This window comes from Pyricularia grisea, chromosome VII (assembly GCF_004355905.1).
Source record: "Pyricularia grisea strain NI907 chromosome VII, whole genome shotgun sequence".
Taxonomy (NCBI): domain Eukaryota; kingdom Fungi; phylum Ascomycota; class Sordariomycetes; order Magnaporthales; family Pyriculariaceae; genus Pyricularia; species Pyricularia grisea.
The window spans coordinates 183,214-205,117 of NC_044975.1; the positions used below are offsets into that span (position 1 = coordinate 183,214).

Genomic DNA, 21,904 nt, shown 5'->3' on the forward strand with positions numbered 1-21,904 from the left:
TTAAAGGGAAATTATTTTCGTTCGAATTTATATTAAATTAACGTTATACGGGCGTTTTTACGTTTGAAATTTTACTGTAAAATTCGTTAATAAATTTAATATTTGGGGAAGATAATTTTTCGATTAATTCCTTTAAAAAATTTATTAATTTATTTATTATAATTATATAATTAAAAATTAAAAAAAAAAAATAATAACGATCGGTTTATAATATAAAACGTTAAAAAATTTTTATCGATTTAATTCGTTCGTTTAAAATTTGATATAAAATTTTAAATAATCGATATCGGATTTATTTCGGCTAACCTTTTTTTTTTAAATAAAAAAAAAAATTTGGAAAATTAACGAATTTTTTTTTTTCCCAAATTATCGCTATTATTTATATAATAAATTATAATACGAATAAAATAAAAATATTACGGGCAATTACCGGTTTTTAAATAAAAATTTCCAAATATTAAATAAATTTTTACCTATTTAATTTTTATTTTATATTAATTAATCGAAATTAAATTTCCTATTTTTATTAATTATATTTAATTTATACCGTTAAATCCGATTAAATAATTAAATTTTCGATTGCCCGTTCGATTACGAAAAATATTAAAAATACCACCCCCGGATATAATTTTATTCCAAAATCCAATTATAAAACGAAATCGAATGAAAAGAATTGCGAAAAAAACGACGGAAAACAAACCACCAATTCGAAAAAATAGCCGTATTAATAACCGAATAGCAAAAAAAAAATAACGGACGAAAAATTATACAAAATAATTTAAACCTGGAAATAAATATAAATTATAATGGTTATATTAAATAATTATATATTAATATATTATTTTAATTATTATATTAAAAAATATTTGCCGTTTATAATTTAATACGGATTTATTAATACCCAAAATCGTTTTCCAACGTATAATAAAAAATTTAATAAATACGGTTACGTTTTACGTTCGTTTATATATTTAAATTAAAGTTTTAATAGTTTTATAAAAAACCGGGAAAATATTTTTAATATAATTATTTATAATTTCGAATTTGGTTATTATTTACGCCAAACGGGTTACGGTATTTACCAAAAATATATTTTTTATCCGATTTATTTTATAAATAATAGGGTATAAAATAAAATTTTAATAAATAATATTTACCTATTTTTATATTTATTTATTTGTTTATTTCCTTATTTATTTAAATTATATTCGTTTTATTTATTTTATTTATTTAAATTGGTTAAAATATATTAATTTATTTAACGTAAAATTATAAATAAAAAAAACTTTTAATTTTAATTTTTTTTACTAATTTTAAAAAGGGTTGGAAAATAAAAACTTTTTTTACCGTTAAAATTATATTATATTAATTTTAATAGTTATTATAATTTAATTTTCCATATTTTAATTTTAAAATATAAAAAAATCCCGTAATTATTTATTATAACCGTATTTGGGTATAATTTTATATTATAAACAAAAAATTTCCTTTAAATTCTTTAGGCACCTTATTATAAATAGGCTTTATAACCAGTATTTATAACCTTTTTATTTTTTTATCTATTATTTCGCCAAAATCGGGTATTTTAACCCAATCGGCGGTAATAAATAAAAATATTATTTATTTTTGGGTATTTTTTTAAATAATTATTCGGTAAATTATTCCAATTAATTTGTTAAATATATTTATATATATTTTATAAAACGTTTATTTGGTCCAAATACGGCGTATAGGGGTTTTACGATTAAATACCCTATATAATCTTTACGCGCGGAATTTGGCGGTATTTATAATATAAATATAATTTATAATTAAAAGTTTAAATACGTTATAGCAAATAAAAACGCGTAATAAAGTTTTTTTAACAAAGGTAAAAAATTAAACAAACGTAAAATAAACCGTTTTATATTATAATTGTTAAATCTGGTATTATAATTTTTAATTTGGGGAATATTTATTTTGTTTTATTTTCGAATATTTAATATATTTGGTTTATATTATGGTTGTAAGCCGCAATATTTTTTGCCCAATAATATATTTTAATAACCAAATACGCAACTAAGAAATATTAATACCGATATATAATATAATAAACGGAATTACGTATTATTTAATATTATTAATTAAAAAAAATAATAATTATTTTATATAATTATTAATTATTTACCAATTTAGCCATTTTTTTTTAAAAAAACGTTAATATATTACCAAAATAAATAATTTTATGGCGAATTTGGCGCATTATTTTACCAATTTTTATAATATTAATAAACGAAACGCCTTTAAAAAAACTGTAAAAAATTTGACGGACGAATTTATTTACCTTATTTTGGTAATTAACCTATTATAATAATAAAATAACGACCATTTTTTCCTATTTAGGTATTATTTTTTTAACCTTTTTAATGGGAATTTGAAAAAAAATTTCGAAAACGTTTTTTAAATTGTTAAAATTATCCACGTTTTTTTAATATTCGTTATTAATTGGGGCGGGGGTACGTATTTTTAAACCAAATTTGGACTGTAAATTTTTCCAATATTAATTTTAACGTTTTTTAAATAATTATAAAAAATGGTTATTATAATTTTATTATTTTAAATGGTTATATGGAATAGTTATTTATTTTTTGGCAATAAATTTTATTTTAAATTTATTTTCCATTTATTTTTATTTAAATTTAACTAATATTATATATTTATAATTAACGCGTAATTTCGATTTTTACCGCAATAATATTATATTAAATTATTTACGCGCGCGGTTTACGAGCAATTTAATTTTATCGCTATTATTTGTTTATTTTTTAAATTTTTTATTGCGATTTCGTAAATTTTAGGCCTTGCGACCGATATCGTTATTTATTTTACGTTTGGGTATTATTTTTGGTTAATTTTTAGTTATAATTAAAATTATTGTGGAAAATGCAAATTTTTATTTATATTTATTAACGATATTTATTTTTGCAAATGGTAATTTTTCCAATATAAAGCAAAACCGCGATCGAATTATAAAATTGTAAAATTTGTAAAAATTTAAAATTTTTATTATTATAATTAAATTCCAAAATTCGGAAATTTTTTTACAGGCGGTATTTTCCTAATTAGGTTAATTTTATATTTACCCCGCATTTTATCCAATTAAAAAAACGTTATTGTTTAAAAAATTTTTTACGTTAATTTTAATCGGGTTTAATTTCGTTCCTTTACAATTTTTACTTTTTTTTGGTAATCGCGTAATAATTTTCGGTTTTTTACCCAATTATTTATTTAATTTTAATTATTACCGATTTAAATCGTTTATTTGGTAATTATTTTTTATAACCATTTTATTATTTAATTTTAATTAATTATAATATTTTCCTTTTTATATTTTACCTTCGCCAAAACGTTTCGTAAAATTTTTAAAATAAAAATAATACGTAAATTTTATACGGGTAAAACGCCCAAAACATTTTTTAAAACCGCGGATAAAAAAAATATCGCTAAAAAACGTAAAAATATACGTTTTAAACCCGGTAATATATTTTTATTTTTTTATTATATATTTAATTTATTTATTTAATTTTATTTTAATTATTATTTTACGGGAAATTTAAAAAATATAGCGAATTTTCAATTTAATTATCCCTAAAATACCTTTTTAACGTTTAATCCGAAAAATTACCTACAAATATTTACCTAATTGCAAATTTTTTACGTTTATTATCGCGGTTTTGCAAAAAATTATTAAGGCGTTTTTTACCAATTTTTTTATTAGTAAATTTCTTTATTTTTTTACGTTATAACCATTTATTATAACCATTTTAATATAAAATAATTTCCAATTTTTATATTATATACGTTCGCCGTATTATTATTTAGGTTAAAAATATAAATTTCGTTAAATTTATTTTTAATATTATAAATAATTAAATATACCCGTATATTAATATATAATTTAAATTTATATTTTATAATATTATACCCATTATAAATAATTTTAAACCCAAAAAAAAAAATAAACCGCCCGTTTTAATATAAATAAACCTTTTAATTAAAAATTATTATGGTTTTTTATTACGCAACGCCCGTAAATAAACGGAAAAATAAATAATAAAATTTTTATTATTAAATAACGTATTATTCCGGAAAAAATTTCCAAACCTAATTTTAAATTTTCGGTTAAAAATTTATTTCCGGTCAAAAAAAAAAATAAATTAAATATTTCGCCGTTTAAATTATTTAATTTTATTTTTTATATCGTTAAAAGTTTTTTTAACGATAACGAAAAAATTTTTAACGATAACGCCGAATCCGACCAAAATAAAAAAAAAATTAATTTATTATTATATCTAAAAAAAAAAATAATACGTTTTATTTTAATTTAATAATTTAATATAATATAAAATAATTATAAAAAATAATTATAATTTTTTAAAACTTACGTTATTTTATTTAATTAAATATATAAATATTTTATTTTTTCCAATAATTTTTTCGTAAATTTTAAATTTGTATAAAGCCCGCGGATTACCCAATTCGGGCCAAACCCGCGAACCCGCGGGCCCCCATTAACCCGCCAAAAAAATAGTCTCAGTGCTCAGACTAGACCACCCTTGCTTCGCAATGGTGGACCGGGCGCTCCATATACCTTTTAGCCACATGGCTTTTCGGCCAATCAAATCGGCCGAAAAGATCGCGCCCGTTCTAGTTTGAGGACATGTTGTCGATTATCGCCGCAAATGGAGGTTATCGCACAGTGTACGCACTGTGTATACACTGTACGTGTATTATATGCGCAACGGCGATACAGTTTTTTAACTGTGTATTTTTTATTTACGAATATTTAATTAAATAAAAATGGTAAAAATATGGTAAAAATATCGTTATAATATTTGGAATTAGGGCTTTTTCATGGTAAAAACCTTATATTAATAAATGTCACATACAAATTAAAATAAAAATAAATAATAATATTAATATTTTTAACGCCCTATTTAAAAATTTATATATAAATAATAATATATATAAATTTTTTATTTTAAAATAATAATAAATATAACTATATTAATACCCACGTGTAAATTTTTTATCGAAATAATCGTTCGTTAATTTTTTATTTATATAAATACACGTTAAATTTAATATTTTATATAAATATTTAATAATTAATATATTTATTAATAAAAGGTCTTATAATTAAAAATTCCGATATAATAAACCTTATTACTAATTATATATAATAATAAAATAACGTTTATTTTTTTATTTAATTTAAAATAAATATAAAATAAAATTTTAAAATATACAAATTTTATTAAATTTATATATAAAATACGCAATTTTAATAACATTTAAAAATAAAATCTACGTGGACGTTTGTTTTTACCGGTTATATAATCGTTAGAATTTTGGCTTTAATATCGTTAAAATTGGTAAAAATATAAACCCGTTTCGATTGCAAAATTTATTAAAAATATTTGATATTTTACCTATTCGAATATTTAATACCTTATATTACCTAATATATTAATAAAAATTCAAATATATAATATATACGTATATACCACCCTCCACGTACAAAAATTTTAAAATTATATTTAAAAATAAAAATATAATTAAAAAAAATCAAAAAATTTCAATTTTTTTTAAAAACCCAACCTCCACTTGCGAATCAAGGCCACCCATATCCCAATTCGACCAATATAACAATTAAAAATATAAATTAAATCGTTATTAATTATTTTGCTAATTGCTATATTCAACGTACAAACCGTATATTTTTACGATTTTTATTTAATTAATTATAACGGAGTGTCAGTCGCCGAATTGCCGAAATCACCTCCACTTGCGACGAAAATGAACAAGTTGTCCTCAGACCTGAACCAGAGTGATCTTTGGTTGGACCCACAGGTACAAGCAAAGCCACGATTGAGCCACGCTCAATTGTGGAGCTCGCGTTCAGGGATGAGCCCTGAGACTAGCCCCTATCCCAGTCCCATGGGTCAATGGGCCGGGCCGGGCCCCCAAGCTTTTCGGGCTTTGGCAGGCCTTAAACGCACCGCACTTTATAACGGTTAGCTACGGCCCTGGTGCGCCGGGCCGGCCGGTCGGAACTGTAAAAAGTTTGTTCATCAAATCGAATTACGTGACCATTTAAGTCCTTACCGTGGTTAATGGATTTATTGCCGCTGCCGCCTTTCTTTTTTTCTTTTTTTTTTCACTTGACGCGTTTTGTTTCATTTGGCCGAAAACTCGACCCGAAAGGTACCCAGCGCAGACGCATGCTGTGTGGGCTAAAAAGTGGAGAATTTGGATGCTGAATAAATAATCGTAGATGCTATTTATTCCGTCCCTTCAAATAAGCAGGTGGTACATCAATTTGATTACTACCTAATATAAGAACTGTGCAATCTAGCGCTGGCCTGCAGGTTGAAATACTTCCGTCCCCTTGTTCGGATGACAGCTGAGGGTTCCATGGGAATCCCGCCCCAAGCAATTCGCGGCTGTCGCCTTATAACATTTATCAACTGAAAGTTGTGATTGAGCGTGAACTCGGCAGTTTGACATATGGCCCTCCCACTGAATTTCAGCACGTAAGATTGCCCCCGCTGTAGCCGATACATTCGTCTATCCACCAGTAAATGGAGAATGTCAGACGAAATTACAGTTTTGAGGAATTGCATTATTGGAAACTTACTTAGATTGACAACATTTTTAACTAGCGTCCCTGCATTGTTAGGGCAATAGCATTCCATCTCGCCAGCACCGTTGGAGCCATTTTCGCATGAACATCCGGATATACTAAATTTAAAAGCCAATATTAGTAAAATGGTTTTTCATCAGTTTTATAAATAAATATTTTTTCGTTGCAACGACTTACCCTCCTGCGCCGCATCCGAGTACGCCATCAAGGGCGAAATAACAATTCACAATATCAAGAGTGGCGTTGACTGGGTTTCTCTGGTGTAAAAAGTCGTCGTAACATTGAGCCTTGAGCGTGAAATTCCAAAAGTCATAAGTGTGTGCATCCGCTTCGCAATAGGACATAAAAGAACTAGCGGCGTGCGCGCCGGTAATGGCCAAAAATAAGGAGGTAATAGTGGAAAACCGCATGGTGAAAATGTAATCGGTTCAAGTTATTTTGGGAATGTTGGACCAGCCTTCGAAAGTGGGAAGTAGAATGAACAATGGTAAAAAGGCATGTAAAAATAAATAATATATCTACAATTTGGAGTTATAATTCGACCTTTTTATATATAAATCTTTTTGTAGTAAAGAAATTACCACTTATATTATTGTCGTAATTTGGATCAATCAAGCGAATCAATTTAAAACGTTACACACCCAAATTTAGACCTAAAAGTTCTGTTTGGAACTGGAAATTCCGTCAGTGCGACATAGACCTTAATCGAACACCGTGCTAGGAACGCTCGTGAGACTTTAGTTTCATATTAAATATAGAAAATTCTTATAAAAGAGGCCCACTCGGGGGCTGTTCTCTGGGAGCCCCTTTAAAAGGGGGGTTCCCAAAAATTTGCATCACCATAAAAACGAGTTTCACGGCTTATTCCTAAAACACAGACCTCCCCTAATTAATCCGCGACTCAATTAGTGGCTTTCTATTTAGCTGTGAATCCAACTAGGAATTTCTTTCGTTCAGGTTTAAAGATAACTGGCCGATTTTTGTCGCTCATGGCGATATTCTCGACAATTAGGCAACCAACACTGCGCAGTTATTGATTAAATAAAAATCAGAAAGGTTATTGGTCTGGAGTTTGAAATTGAAACTAGCAAAACAATTAACCACGATTCATTCTATATTTCTAATATACATATTGGCCTAATTAAAAATCCTCGAAACCCCCGACGATACATCCGACCGAGCCTTATACCAAGACCCACTACAGACCTCTGGTTTTAATTTGTCCAAGGATTCTGCGCAGTTGACCGCCTAGACTTTCGGTAGACAGTGAGAGTAGCCACGTCGTGGCGAAAGTTATAGTTACACAGTACAGTAACAGGCAAAGTAGCTATTCGTTTTAGCTGGCAACAACATTTGCTCATTGCCTTCACCAGTGTATGTACTGCACCCGGGTATGTGCCAATCTGTTTGGGTAGGTCAAGCCTATCTGTCCAAAAGGTTGGTGTAATGGCACACGCCTATGTGCTATCAGAGAGGAGAGCCTGGAATAACAGACCTTCGCTGTATGGGTAATGTTTGGCCGGATGCAAAAGCCGTGCGGTCGAAAGTTTGCTGCGATTATACTTGGAATGTACTGCTGTACAGTATTTGCAAATCCTCAGTTCGTTGGGCTTTATATATTTATGTAGGTCTTACCTTGCGGGAAATTATAATTCTATCTATAGAAGCTTAACACGAATCCAGAAATACCTACCACCTCGTTCATATACTAATTAGGGTCGTCAAACAGCAGGCTGCAACACACAGTATTATACCAGCTACGTCCCGCACGCCCGAAGCACTTATCGCCTGCAGTTATATCCTATCAACAAGGGCACCCCTCATTAAATTTAAACAATAATGTCACCTTCGGGTTCCGCCGTCCCTACCAGCTTATTTTATGGTGGTTATTCCAAGATTTCAGGTACGATAACGGGTGGCAGGGACTTTGGCCTTGACTCCCAGTCTCTGCGTGAAAGAAAAACAGAAATGGCAATCCGATTCCGGGGAGGCCGGGGACAAACACGGGGAAACTCATCCGGCCTCTCCCTGTCATTGTTTGAGCCCAATCAGCCGGGGGACCAAGACTGGGTCTTAGAAACGCTTAGACCAAATTAGGGGATTGGTGGTTGCCTTCATTCTTGATAACTCGACGACGCCCTTAAATTGGCACAGAATTTTTGACGGTGGAGGTAATAAGGTGAGTCTTATTATTTGACTAAGTAGAGGAAGAGTGAACACAAGAATTCTATCCACTGCAATCGAAAAGCAAAGCAAACTTTATTCTCCTCATTTCCACCGTTTCCGCCATTTCACTGGACTCTTCTGTCCACGTCGCATGTTGAAATGCCACTTAAGGATAGTAGGAGAGCGGTCTTGCCACCTGAGAATTTTGACCCCTTTGCTTACCCGAGACAGGTTTCGGCTTGGGCCCATTTCTTTGTGGTCGGTCACCTTGATGAGTGTAACCGTCCACATGCCAACCCCGAGGCTTCTTCCCTTTTTCTATTGTAAATTTGCAGTCAATATTAAACCTGCCATACACGAATTTCGTCTCGCTCTCATTAACAGGAAGAGAAATCTGGTCTTCCCCCCTGCGTGGGCCAGTCTTGACGGTCATCTGTTCAGTGCTGCCATTTGGCAGATCTCTCCAGACTTCTACTCTGCAAGCTGCCGGATTCGATGCGGGCACATTTCCTTCTGGCTGGTCACCTAGATGAACGGAACCGTACACTTTCCAATTCCGAGGCGTTTTCCCCTCCTTTATATGAAACTCGCAGCCATGATCAAACGTGCCAAACACGAATTTCGTCCCATCGCTACTAACACAAAGGGGAATCAGCTTATTCCCATTGCGCGGACCAGTCACTAAGTACATTTCTTTAGTGCTGCCAGATGGCTGGATTCTCAAGGCTCTTGCTTTGCAGGCTCGGCTATTCCCTACAGCTGTTACACCCCCGATTTGTAAGAGGGTAAAAGCAGGGATGAGAAGTGTAGTCTTGAACTGCATGTTGATGAACTTGAGGTTCAAAAATTTGTAATTAAGGCTGAATGGTGAAATGAAATATAATTAGATATTAATAAGAGATGATGAAATAATTAGAGATGGTGCGAATAATTAGAGATGGTGCGAATAATAAGAAATGGTCGAATAATAAGAAATGTTCGAATAATAAGAGGCGCAAAACTTCCCACCTAAGAGTTGCAGACTTTATAATAATGCCCATGTGGTTTGTTTCTAAGGACAAAAGCGAAGGAAAGAGACATGGCTACGTTTGGACTAATTTATATTTGGCTCTCTCAGAAAATTAGTTTATTCAGACAAATTACCTCTATTGAGTTTATCACGTTGCTAAATTAGGTTTAAAGAGGGTTTTCTTTGATTTATAAATAAAATCTTTTTTTAAAGCCCGTAACTTTAAATAGCCAGGAAAACGACAAAAATGAACAAACCCATGTCGCGGCAAACGGTCGAAGAATTACCTTTTACAATGTCCAACTGGCGTCATTATCCGTTACATATCGTACGTTGTGCGTTGTGCGCTCATTATAAATCGTAAACAGTTTTATTTGTTCCCACCCAAATTTACCACAAGGCTCGACAAATTTGAGTAGAACTTTGGTGGCGATAGGTTTTCAAACGTATATGATATTCCTGTACAAGGTGTACGCTAGTTTATAATTTTGTTTTTGGGAATTAGTTCCTTTTATACTTTGTTTCGTTTATAATTAGAAACCGGATGGAAATCAGTGCCTGCACGAATTATTAGCCCTGTCCATGTTTTTAGCCAATCGGCGAATGTAACTTTGTAGAATTCGTATTTTAGATCAAGGCAATGCGCATTTGCTCCTCAACGCGGCCATAACTACCTTGTTAAAGGTGGTCTGCAGAGCGAAAACGAGGCGCAGCGGTAATCAAGGTAAGTATGAAAGAATTATTTATAAAAGCTTATAGCATAAAAGTAGAAACAATATTATTATATTGGCCACATCAACGGACAAATTGGAGCTCGAGGTTAGACGATCCAAAACGAAGAAGAAATACCAACCCGAAGAAGAATTTCAAATAATATATTGGGGTATATTTTTTTGGTTTCCTGTTGCAAGTTCCTATGAGCATTTCCCCTGCTTCTATCCCCCCAAAACACACCATGCTTTGACGAAATTGGCATGCGGATATGCTCAATGTCCATCTAAGGATCTACCTGCCAAGGCGGAGTTTCACAGTGTTGGGAGCGATTATGCATAGGTGTATATGTGCTTGATGAACAGGAAGTTCCAGATGCTGAAAAATTGCCAATGAAGAAGTGAACCTCACAAAGCCTTTGTATGAGATTCATGGGGTTGCTTTAATGTTTGAAAACGCTCCCTTGCTTTAATGTTTCGTCGTTTGTTTGCATTGACAATGCGGAGATCTCGCCTTATTTTTGCCCCAGTTGGGACGTAGGTGGAAAAGATTCTAACGTTGATGATCGCTTGAAGCAGTATGTTCGTTTCAACTCAAATTCAAACGACAATTTGGCCTAGATCTGGGGCAAGAAGGAACAGTGGATATCTTCAGCGGTTTTGTAGTTAACATAGAATTACTAGTGGCGTGTTGTAGGCAAGGCCAGTCATCGCAATGAACAATCAGTCTATTGAGTACAAATATATGAGCAGCTTCAATTGCATCGTTCAAAAATTTCGTTCCTTTCTGAATCACATCAACATCATCCAAAGCAACACCCATTTGTCAATAGTGGCCGGTCCATCAATTATAGCCTAATTTATCATATCATATTTCATATTTTTTACTTTTGTCTACATGCTGCTTCCAACCCTCTCCCCTCCACTACCTTCTGCGTTGCCACGAGAAGCACGGCGATCAAGATGCAACTCCAGGGCATCCTTTTCGTTACCCTCGCAAGCGTCGTCATTGCTTAACCTACTACGCAAACAAAAGCCAGCAAGTCTCTCACTCAGCGCGTCGCTGAAGGCAGGACGAAGGGCCTTGACTGCAATGCAGAGTCGCAGACAGACAGCTCAGCGGATTCATTTGCACCAATAGTTCTGACGAGCACTGGTATGTCCCTACGTACTGGATGAGGACGATTGGAATTAGAACCAAGATACTGACGAAGACAAAAAAAAAACAGCATTCTTAACCAATTTGGAAGAACATGCCTCCTCCAAGCATTGAGATTAAGCCGAGGAAGGGTAGTTTGGATTAGGCTAGGTAGGGGAGACTTAATCAAACTATTTTCTTGGCCGCCCTGCATATGCCTTCTCGTGATCATGTCCAGAAGGTCGGGTCAGCTTGGTGTGGCTCCAAGATGCGAGGCCCCGTCCTTGTAGAGTGGGACTGCGTATTGGGTGTTGCTGCGGAATTATAGCCGAACTTGGCAACATGACAGGGAGCGTTTGCGGCAAAACCGCCTGTCAAGCCCCGCATCATCGACCGGTCTCGCTCAATTTTCCCCGGACAAATGCGGGGATGGTCGGTTGAGCTCCCCCCGAGTGACATTGGAGGATAGGACAGCATAAGGTATGATGGATACATGACCTCCGCACCCCGCACAGAAACAAACAAACAAACATTGACACCAACTCACTGCTAGCAAACAACGCCTTCCTCTTCAAGGACATTCGCCAACTCGCAACCATGCCCTCAGAACTACATGGCATCAAGGCCGCCGACATCCATGCCAAAATCCGGTTGTTGATCGATGGCATGGTCAACATCAAGGACACGACCGGAGAATTCCTGCTAAAACTCGAAGACGGGCGAGTAATCGACACCAAGGGTTGGAACGACTGGGAGTGGACGCACGGCATTGGTCTTTATGGCATCTGGCAATATTACCAACTCACCGGAGATGAGTCGTGTCTCAAGATCATCGAGGACTGGTTCCGCGACCGGTTCGCAGCCGGCGGCACCACAAAAAACATCAACACCATGTCCGTGTTTCTGACCCTGGCATTTGTCTACGAAAAGACGCGCAACCCCATCTACCTCCCGTGGCTGGAGGCATGGGCAGAGTGGGCATACCACGACCTGGGCCGCACGCGCTTCGGCGGCATGCAGCACACCACCTACAACATGATGAACGACGAGCAGCTGTGGGACGACACGCTGATGATGACGGTGGTGCCGCTGGCCAAGATCGGCTTGGTGCTCGACAGGCCGCACTACGTGGCCGAGGCCAAGCGGCAGTTCCTCATCCACCTCAAGTACCTCTTCGACACTCGGACCGGCCTCTTCTTCCACGGCTGGACCTTTGAGGACGGCGGGCACAACTTTGCACGCGCGCTGTGGGCGAGGGGCAACAGCTGGCTGACCATCGTGATCCCCGAGTTCATCGAGCTGCTGGACCTGGAGCGCACCGACCCGCCGCTCTACCACCACCTCCGTGACTCCCTCCTGGCGCAGTGCGAGGCCCTCGTGCCGCTGCAGCACCCCGAGACGGGCCTGTGGAGGACGCTGCTCGACGTCCCCGAGGCCGAGGGTTCCTACCCCGAGTCGAGCGCCACGGCGGGTTTTGCGTTTGGGATGCTCAAGGCCCAGCGGAAAAAGTACATTGCGGGCACGGCCTTCGAGGCCCCTGCCGTGTTGGCCTTGAAGGGTGTGCTGGCCAACATTGACGAGAGGGGTGAGCTGATGAACACGTCGTTCGGGACGGCCATGGGTCATGATTTGCAGCATTACAAGGACATACCTATCACGAGCATGCCGTATGGTCAGGCGATGGCTATCATGGCCTTGGTCGAGTTTTTGCGGGTGTTTATATAGATTTAAATGGTGGTGTTGGTTAGGGGGTGGGTATAGATGCTTGCTATCAACGGATTTAGGCACATATCTACAGTCCCTCTTGTTTCTCCTGATGTTGTCGGAAGAAGTCAGAACCCTTGATGGCAACTTCTACTGAGATCACGTTACCCTCGAGGATGCCTTAGGCCGCTTTGATTTTATATCCTGGCGGCTCTGACCCGGATCTGAGCTAGATCTGAAAGGAACAGTAAGATGCCAAGCAGCAGTGGTTCCTCCGATTGTGGGTCTGCAGCCGTTCCCCATGTCAAGCATATTTTCTCAGATTGTAATCTTCCCCTTCGTCCTTCCTACACTTCACCCACACCCACGAGAAAGAAAGCGACCAACAACAATTAAAAGCAACCGGAAAATCATGCCCCAGAGCCAAAACATCAACAGCCAAGATATCATCTTCCAACGACAAACAAGGCGACGAAATCAAAAATGAGGAACCTTCAAGCGTCCCGGAGACCATATATTACGTGGAGGACGGCGTGTACGTCGCTGCCAGCGACCGAAATATCATGTTTTCCGGAGAGTGTGCGGCAGTCAAGGCGTTCATGATTCGTTTCTTTGCCAAATATGATGACGACATTCAATGGGATGTGAAGGTGAGCTGGGAACCACTCGACGCCAGTTGCAGAGATGGCAATGAAGCCTCTAGCTCGGGCACGCAGATGGAATAAATGCTCTGCTCCTCTATTCGGTCTGTATTCTCTCCTATACAACCTTCAGACTCATTTGTGTAGCAAGCTAACATCATACGGGACCAATACAGACTCGGTTCTACCGATCATTCACTACTTTTATGTCGCCTAGAAGCGCAACAACGTCGCTGGTCATCATCACTGGAAGTACAACTGGAGGGTTTGGCACGCAGATATCGCGTTGTAAACATTGTCACTGGGTCATTAGTCAACTGCGGAGATTTCACGTCTATGAAATCTGCATTGGGGCAAGCCACAGCATAGAGTGTACATATCAATTCGAGCTTCGTGACCAATCAATACCACATCTTGGCCTTTGGTCACCTTAAGACTCGGCTCCTTCCGTCTTCTTAGCTTGCAGACCCATGCTACTAGTATCGTAGCCGTTCTGTTCAAGGTAATTTCTGAAACGGACATCCTCGTCCTCGAGGTTTTTGGGCGCCTATGAAAGAAGAAGTCAAGTCAGCTATGGGTTCCTAGTAAAAATAACCTAACGTCTAGGAAAACAATGAAGACTTACATCTGGAATAAGAAACCACACACAGAGGGTTCCGACGACCGAGATAGCACTACCAATCAAGAAAATGGCCTGCTGACCCTTGACCTTGTCATCGAACGACGCCAAAGCCTGGCTCAGAACAGTGGTGCCAATCGCAGCTCCTGCCTTGCCGACCGCCGCTGCGAATCCGAGAAAGTGCCCACGGAGAGGAGTCGGAAAGGACTCGGACGAGACCAAAAAGTTGCAGTCGCCGGGACCGACCGACAAGAAGGTCTGGAAGAGTGCGTAGAGGACAACAAACAAGGGAAAGATGTTTTGGAGCTGAACCATGAACCCGCCGATGATGAAGCCAAAGACGCAGACCAACGCCCAGCCCAGAGCATAGGTCTGTCGACGGCCGATGCGGTCCATGAGCAAGGCGCCGATGAATGAGCCGGGCAGGGCAAAGAAGTTGATCAGGGCGCTCCAGCCGATGCTCTCCATCATGGACTGGTTGGTCGAGAAGCCGGCGACCAGAGTCGGGGCCAGCAGGTTGAAGGGGTAGACGACAAAATCGTACAGGAACCAGGCGGAACAGCAGCCGAGAAGAGCGCGCCAGTAGAACTTGAGGGCGAGCCAGTAAGGGACTTTATGTTGGATTGCGTGTTTCTGGTATTGTTCCGAGTCTGCAAGTCGCATGCGAAAGAGGAAGATGGTGAGGGGAAGCTTTGGGTTGTCAGCATATAAACATAAGGTAGGTTTGGTGAAGGGCCAAGAAGTCACATACGAAAATACCAATGCCGAAGCATATGCGCCATATGCCATCACTAGCCTGTCCACCGTAGGCTGCAATGACGATAAGAGACACGATGCTTGAGCCGACAAACCCAGAGATGATTGCAGCGTTTGTCGACACGGCTACTAGCATGCCTCGTCGCCTGCGCATCTCTGGGGTACTGTCTGCACATTCTAGCGCCTGGCTGGTGCAGACTGTATACTCTCCACCTGGATACAGTACGCAGAAAAATCAGTATGTTGGCTGTCATTTGCATTCGTGAGCAAAAGACGAGAAGAAACAAAAGGCCTACCTGCTCCCACACCAGCTACACCTCGACCAACAACCATCATCCAGAACATACCCTCGACCGTGTTACCGTGGGAGGCTGTTGCCAGTATGATACCAAAGACCAGAAACAGAGTCGTAAGAATGATGCCGACGCGGCGGCCGAATTTGTCAATACAGAGACCAAACAGCAGCATACCAAAGACGTCGCCGATGAGGATAGAGTTGGACAGGCGTGTCTTGACTTCGGAAGTCATCTCATTTGGGTACAGTTTGGCCAGGACCGTGTTCATGTAGCCGATGATCTGTATGTTGTAGCCGTCAGAGAAGAGTGCGACTCCTTGGATCAGGACGTCAAACTTTCCAGCCGGTCGCTGGGTGACGGCGGGAGGGGCCGCTGCATCTTCCGAGCAGGATGATTTTGTGGTTTCGGAGCTGTTTGAGACAGTCACTGCTTTTGGCGCTCCCTGCTGGGCTTCCATTATTTTAGGAGCAAGATAATAGAGGTTGGAGAATTTAACAATGTTGGTCTTTGCTCCATGACGCAGTTGGAAAGGGCAACTCAACGTCCTTATATCAGTGATTTATTGATCTTGAAATGCACATAGCGTACAGAGCTTACCTACCTGCCTTGTGGGCCAATGCAACTACGGATTCGAACACATCGGACATTATACAGGGTCCAAGGGGAATAAATTGCGATAAGAAACCGGCCATGAAAGATTCTTCCAGTGCTATCTTCCCAGTAAATCCTCACCAAGTCTCATTCTCCCCATTTGGACGACAAACCAAATCCCCACCGCTGCGGGTCTGCCTTGTACGAAAAGACGTTCCAAACCAGTGGAACAGAGCACGTGTATTTTGTTTTTCTGGGAAGACCGCAGATGGAATTTTTTTCGGGTTCCATCCTTGGTGGCCATTCTCTTCAATCTATGCATCGGACTGCATCCCCGATAATCAAGCCCGAACTTTTCTATGCCCAGCCAAGCGACCACGTGCGCAGCGACTGAATGTGCGAATCATAATCATGGCCCGGGATTCGGCAACGTACGCCGTTGGACGGAGAAAAGCAAGCTGCAGATAAATTGTGCTTTGCATATTGTTCAAAGACGAGAATAACCAGATGGTACTTTTTTTTCACCCTTTTCGGTCCCTGAGCCGTCGGATCGTCGTTGCTAACATGAAGGCCCTTCAACAGGTACTAGATGCCGTGATTGCCGCTACCACGCTTTCGCTGCGGTACTCATCGATTCTCTTTGTGCGCTTTGTAAGTTATCCACGACTTGACTTGACGCGGATATCGACGACTGACACTTCACTAGTATCCGATTGCCCGATACTGGCCTAGGATATATACCACATTTGCTGCATATGCTCTGTTGGCTCTTGTGCAGCTGCACCTCACCCGCAGACATGCACGCAACACACGGCATCCTATCTTGGTTGTCCTGTTGGGCTGGGTTGACATTACAAGACCCTTGCTCTCTGCTTTAGGCGCCCTTGCCAACATTTTATGTGTCGTGTCTGCGGTAGACTTTGTGTACAGGGCTCATTACTTCCATCAAAGTCATGGGCTATCATTCTCCCGCATGGGGTATACCACCTTCAACTCCGCTAGCATCGTCATCCGGGCCCCTGATTCCCCGATTGTGGAGATAAGTGCCAAGCCAGACTTTGCAACGCCGGGCGACTCAAAATCCATCATCATCAATGGCCTTTCGGAAGAAACCGATTGGGTAGGGACTGCAACATTGAAGAACCTACTACCAGATACGCCGTATGTATACATCACAAACGCCAGCCATTCCGGCTCCTTCAAAACCGCCAAGCAACACCCAAAGCAGTGGACCATGGTCCAGACGAGCTGCATCAAGCCCTTCTACCCCTACCACCCGGCAGACCACGCTCTCAGCATCAAGGGGCTCCAACACCTCGGCCGGTACCTGAGCAACCGGACCGTCGACTTCATGCTGTTCCTGGGCGACTTCATCTACATCGACCTCCCCTACCCGATCGGCTGGACGCAGCGCCACTACACAGACCTGTACCGCCAGACGTACGCATCACCGAGCTGGACGCCGGCGCTGCGGGCGCTGCCGTGGCTGCACGTCTACGACGACCACGAGTTCGTCAACGACTGGTCCGGCAACGAGACGGGGCTGTACCAGGCCGCCGTGGCGCCATACTGGCACTACCAGGGCCACGCGAATCCCGCTTCGTCGTCGTCGTATTATACGTTTGCCCGCGGCGACGTCGCCTTCTTCGTCCTCGACACGCGCCGGTACCGGTCGCCGTCGGAGCGGCCAGACGGGCCCGGCAAGACCATGCTGGGGTCTGTTCAGCTGGCCCACCTGCGCGAGTGGCTGCGCGAGGAACCCAGGTGGAAGGTGGTGGTGAGCAGCGTGCCCTGGACCCTGACCTGGGTCAGCCCGGACGAGGGGGATCGGTGGGCCGGATACCTGCATGAGCGGGAGATGATTTACGAGTGGATGAGGGAGACGGACGGGGTGCTTCTGCTCAGCGGGGTAGGTTTTCTCTCCCCCTTTCCCATTAAACCCCCGTGACAGATCCATGATTCAAACACTCCAGACGGCAAAAAGGTGCGCGGCGAGCTAAACAGCAGAGGACAGGATCGACACGAACACACCACTACTGTGTTTCCTCCTCCCTCTGGCAAAGGTAAAACGCTCATCGAATTCTCCACTTCGGCGTTGAATCAGTTCCACGAGCCATTCGATCGCTTTCACGTCGCCGCCAATGGCAATGACCACGCCGTGTACAATCACTACAAAGGCAACTCAAAATTTGCCTCGATATCATTCGACACGACAGATCCAATGCACTGGAAGGTGAATTTCGATCTGGTCGTGGATGGGGAAAAGGTTTGGGAGTACGAGTGGGAGTATGAGAAGGCAGCCAGCTCGCGCCAAGACTAGTGCTGCAATATCCAACAAGTCGCTTCAAGCAATATTTCTGTGGTCCAGTTGGCCGTGAGAAGGGCCTTGTGCCGGCATGATAATCTGGACGTGCATAACCTTGGATAGCGCTGGATCTTGTTTGAACAAAACGAAATATCGTAGACTATGAAACTTACAGTCCAGCCTCTGTATCCACTTCGGCTTCGTCACTTTCTTCTTCTCCTACCCAATCGGCACTTTCCAAGCCCTCACCCCTTATAGCCAACGTCCCAAACCACCCCAGCAGCGCGATACCTCCAAACACACCCCACGCCACCAGCTCGCCGCGCGGCCTCACTTGACTTGAAAGGGTGAAAATGCCGCCAGACACAAAGGGGCCAACGCTTCGTCCCGCAGCTGACAAAGTTTGCGCGATACCGTTGAGTGTGCCGAGTGTTTCATGAGATGGCGCTGAGTTGGTGATCTGAGCGGGATTTGTAAGTTTGAGTCTCGTTAAATGTCGACGGGGGAAGAAAGAAAAATACATACCAACAGCATTACACTGCTCAACCCGCCGACTGCGCAAATGTTTTTTATGACAAGTACCACGGCCATCTCGGCGTACAGCCAGTTGCTTGCCGACCCGATTCCAAATGGCGGCTGATCTTCATCACCGCCTGTGAAGCCAGCCCAGGGCATCAGCGCCATGCTGATTGCTAGACCCATCAGGGCATACCGGTAGCTGCGAAGGTTTCCCATGCGTGCCTTGATAGGCTGAAAGATTGAGATTTGAAAGGCAATGGTCATGAAACCCGCGAAGCTGAGGATCAACCCAATCGTTTCAGGGTTCATGTCCCTACCAGTTGGACCCGGCGACGACGCAAAAATGGGGTACAGGCTGTTGAAGGAAATGTTGGAGAGTTGAAATACCAAGTAGGTGGCAAGCACTAAAACTGTTCGGTGGTTGAGCAGCTGGCGGAAAACCGACATTTGCGAATTGGTGTCGTGATGGTTCTTGGTATCGCCTGAGCTTCGGCGAGGTGACCCTACAAGAGTCTGCTGCGCACTGCTATCTTGGGTTGTGTGACTTGACAAGAGAGGGTCTTCAACTCCAGAGTCTTCGCCACTGTCGTCGTCACCTGCCACTTGACCATGGCTCCTTGTCGGCCACCTTGAGCTCCAGCTACCGTTGCGCACTCTTGCGGACCGGTCGCGCCAGATGCGCTCCTTGAGCCAGCGCATCCACCCCAGCCCGGGGAACTCAGCGTTGTGGTCATACTCCTCCAGCGTCTCCTCATACCAAATGGACAATACTATCACCGCAAACACCAACAAGGCGGCAGACACCACATTGGGATACAGAAAAGGGTACATGGAGTCTGCAACATCATCCGGTATCAAGAGCCCACCGAGAGCCGGCCCTGTGATGCTTCCGATGCTGTACATTACTGGCAGCCATGTAAACGCACTGCTCTGGTTACTCCGATCCGTCAGCTCACCCAAACAGGTCGGCACGACGGCAGCGTTGCCATTCAGCAGACCCATCGCCACCTGCACCAACACCACGTGCCAGTATTTGGTGCATAGTCCAAAAACACTAAAGCACGCGGCCAACAAGGCCGTACCAAGTAGCAAGACTGGCTTCCTGCCGATGCGGTCCGACATTGCCCCCCAAATCAGATTCGTCGCCAACTGAGCAAGGGCAAAGGCGGACGCCACAAGCCCCACATACAGTCCAGTCTGTGACTCTGGTATATCGGGAAAGTTGCGCACCATGGTGGGCAGGTATGGAGAGATGGAGTTGAGAGCAGTCTGTTCCGCCAGGCTTAGCAGAGCTAGCAAGGCCAGCTGCTTGAGAGGTAAAGGCGTGACTGTGGGGTCCTCTTCATCGTCAGAGCTCGAGCTTGCTGTGTCTTCAGATGCCACCAAATCGTCAAACGTGCGCTCGGCATCTCGAGGAGTCTTTGGAGGAGCTGTCGGGAAGGTTTGGTAACCTTGGGAGCTGGACGGTCGGCGACGATTGGAGCGGGGGGATCTCAGAGGCGCTTCGGAGTACGAGTTCAATGACGGGAAGGGCGCGCCGGCGTGGAACGAGCCCGAGTTCATGCGCGGTGGTGGACGGCGATTAGAGGAAGAGGCGACATTTGAGGCGGCCGTCGTGGTCGTAGACGCGACTACCGCGCTACTAGGTTTGGGATGAACCATGGCGACGTCGCCTGTCGCCGGCCGTCGTCGGATGACAGGCCGCGGGGTGAAAGAAAAAAGACTAGGGGACGGCGCGGTTCGAGGTTTATAGGATGATGGTAGTTGCTAGTCAGTCTAGTATCTAGAGACTGACTGGAGCTTCTCTCAAAAGGTCGGATGCAGCAATGATTAGCAAGGCAGGAAGGGAGCAATTTTCATGCTTGATTTTGAGGTTGTTGCAAGTCTCAGCTGTGCCTGAATTTGAAGACTCGAACTCGAAGCTACTGTGCGGCAAGTGGGGCCACGATGGTGTGGCGCGAGTCACGACGTCACTAAACTGCAAGTCACTTACGGCAGAAAACAGCATCCTTGCTTGATTTTTCAATGCCCTGACCTGCTCCTCCTGCTGCACTTTCGTCTCTCAACCACCATCGCAAAACTCATTCGTCGATTGAACAGTCCTAGTGACCACGAGAACAAAGTCAATTGACAGGTTCATCTTTTCTTCTTCCCGATATTCGCGGCAGCGTGGGTAAGGGTCTTTGGAATGGCGGTCCAACAGTCACTGGACAAAGCTTGAAGCACGGACACAGTCGGCTTGACACTACCGACGGAAACCGGTCCAGGCTTGGTCGCGTGCTTATTGCATCCAGGCACCAACCAGCATACTTTAAAAACTTTAAGTGCATGCCGTCTAAACCAATCTGCGAGACCAATAGATTACTATTCGACCAGCATGTTTCATTGTGGCTTTACGCACATACCTGAACTACTCTGTCCGTAACCGATTGCACAACGCCATCGCGGGGCCCCGCATTGTCACTGGGTGTAATGGTAGGGTAGGTTGTGCCGACTCTTGGCATTCACCAAGCAGCTTTGACCGAGGTCTTTGCCCTCGGCTAGCTCTCCGAAACCGTCTCCGATCCGGGGGGAGGGCATTTTTTTCTTGCTTTGCCAGGATATCAGGTATCACTGTATACACCATGTCCAGCACGTCGGCAACAAACCTTTCGGGTTTCGCTTCAATAGAAACCGGGGTTGCCATCAAGTGACTTAAATCCCCTCAGTTACGGTAGAAGCTCTTACCCCACGAAGCTTTCCCCAGGCGGGGAGGTGCTTAACAT

The 21,904-nt window shown here is 41.6% G+C and overlaps 7 protein-coding genes across 7 annotated transcripts; 3 read left to right on the top strand and 4 right to left on the bottom strand.

The window, feature by feature from the left end:
• Positions 1-6,568: 6,568 nt before the first annotated feature.
• On the bottom strand, positions 6,569-7,095 carry PgNI_10110 (uncharacterized protein; the record flags this gene model as incomplete). The annotated part of the gene is made up of 3 exons (XM_031130086.1): positions 6,569-6,609; positions 6,680-6,783; positions 6,863-7,095. 3 exons carry the CDS (start codon positions 7,093-7,095, stop codon positions 6,569-6,571), a joined length of 378 nt encoding a protein of 125 aa, XP_030979448.1.
• A 4,438-nt stretch (positions 7,096-11,533) lies between these two features.
• On the top strand, positions 11,534-12,036 carry PgNI_10111 (uncharacterized protein; the record flags this gene model as incomplete). Its single annotated transcript, XM_031130087.1, has 3 exons — positions 11,534-11,575; positions 11,627-11,726; positions 11,999-12,036. The coding sequence occupies 3 exons, from the start codon at positions 11,534-11,536 to the stop codon at positions 12,034-12,036; spliced, it is 180 nt and encodes a 59-aa protein (XP_030979454.1).
• A 269-nt stretch (positions 12,037-12,305) lies between these two features.
• On the top strand, positions 12,306-14,137 carry PgNI_10112 (uncharacterized protein; the record flags this gene model as incomplete). Its single annotated transcript, XM_031130088.1, has 2 exons — positions 12,306-13,421; positions 13,856-14,137. 2 exons carry the CDS (start codon positions 12,306-12,308, stop codon positions 14,135-14,137), a joined length of 1,398 nt encoding a protein of 465 aa, XP_030979449.1.
• Positions 14,138-14,483: 346 nt separating this feature from the next.
• On the bottom strand, positions 14,484-16,181 carry PgNI_10113 (uncharacterized protein; the record flags this gene model as incomplete). The annotated part of the gene is made up of 4 exons (XM_031130089.1): positions 14,484-14,600; positions 14,679-15,362; positions 15,424-15,641; positions 15,725-16,181. 4 exons carry the CDS (start codon positions 16,179-16,181, stop codon positions 14,484-14,486), a joined length of 1,476 nt encoding a protein of 491 aa, XP_030979450.1.
• A 698-nt stretch (positions 16,182-16,879) lies between these two features.
• PgNI_10114 (uncharacterized protein) lies at positions 16,880-18,635 on the top strand (the record flags this gene model as incomplete). The annotated part of the gene is made up of 3 exons (XM_031130090.1): positions 16,880-16,966; positions 17,022-18,224; positions 18,300-18,635. 3 exons carry the CDS (start codon positions 16,880-16,882, stop codon positions 18,633-18,635), a joined length of 1,626 nt encoding a protein of 541 aa, XP_030979451.1.
• Positions 18,636-18,789: 154 nt separating this feature from the next.
• Positions 18,790-21,029, bottom strand: PgNI_10115 (uncharacterized protein; the record flags this gene model as incomplete). Its single annotated transcript, XM_031130091.1, has 2 exons — positions 19,146-21,029; positions 18,790-19,080 (listed from the first exon to the last, which is right to left on the bottom strand). Exons 1-2 carry the CDS (start codon positions 20,799-20,801, stop codon positions 18,790-18,792), a joined length of 1,947 nt encoding a protein of 648 aa, XP_030979452.1. The 5' UTR covers positions 20,802-21,029.
• Positions 21,030-21,275: 246 nt separating this feature from the next.
• On the bottom strand, positions 21,276-21,904 carry PgNI_10116 (uncharacterized protein; the record flags this gene model as incomplete). The annotated part of the gene is made up of 3 exons (XM_031130092.1): positions 21,276-21,484; positions 21,541-21,602; positions 21,867-21,904. The coding sequence occupies 3 exons, from the start codon at positions 21,902-21,904 to the stop codon at positions 21,276-21,278; spliced, it is 309 nt and encodes a 102-aa protein (XP_030979453.1).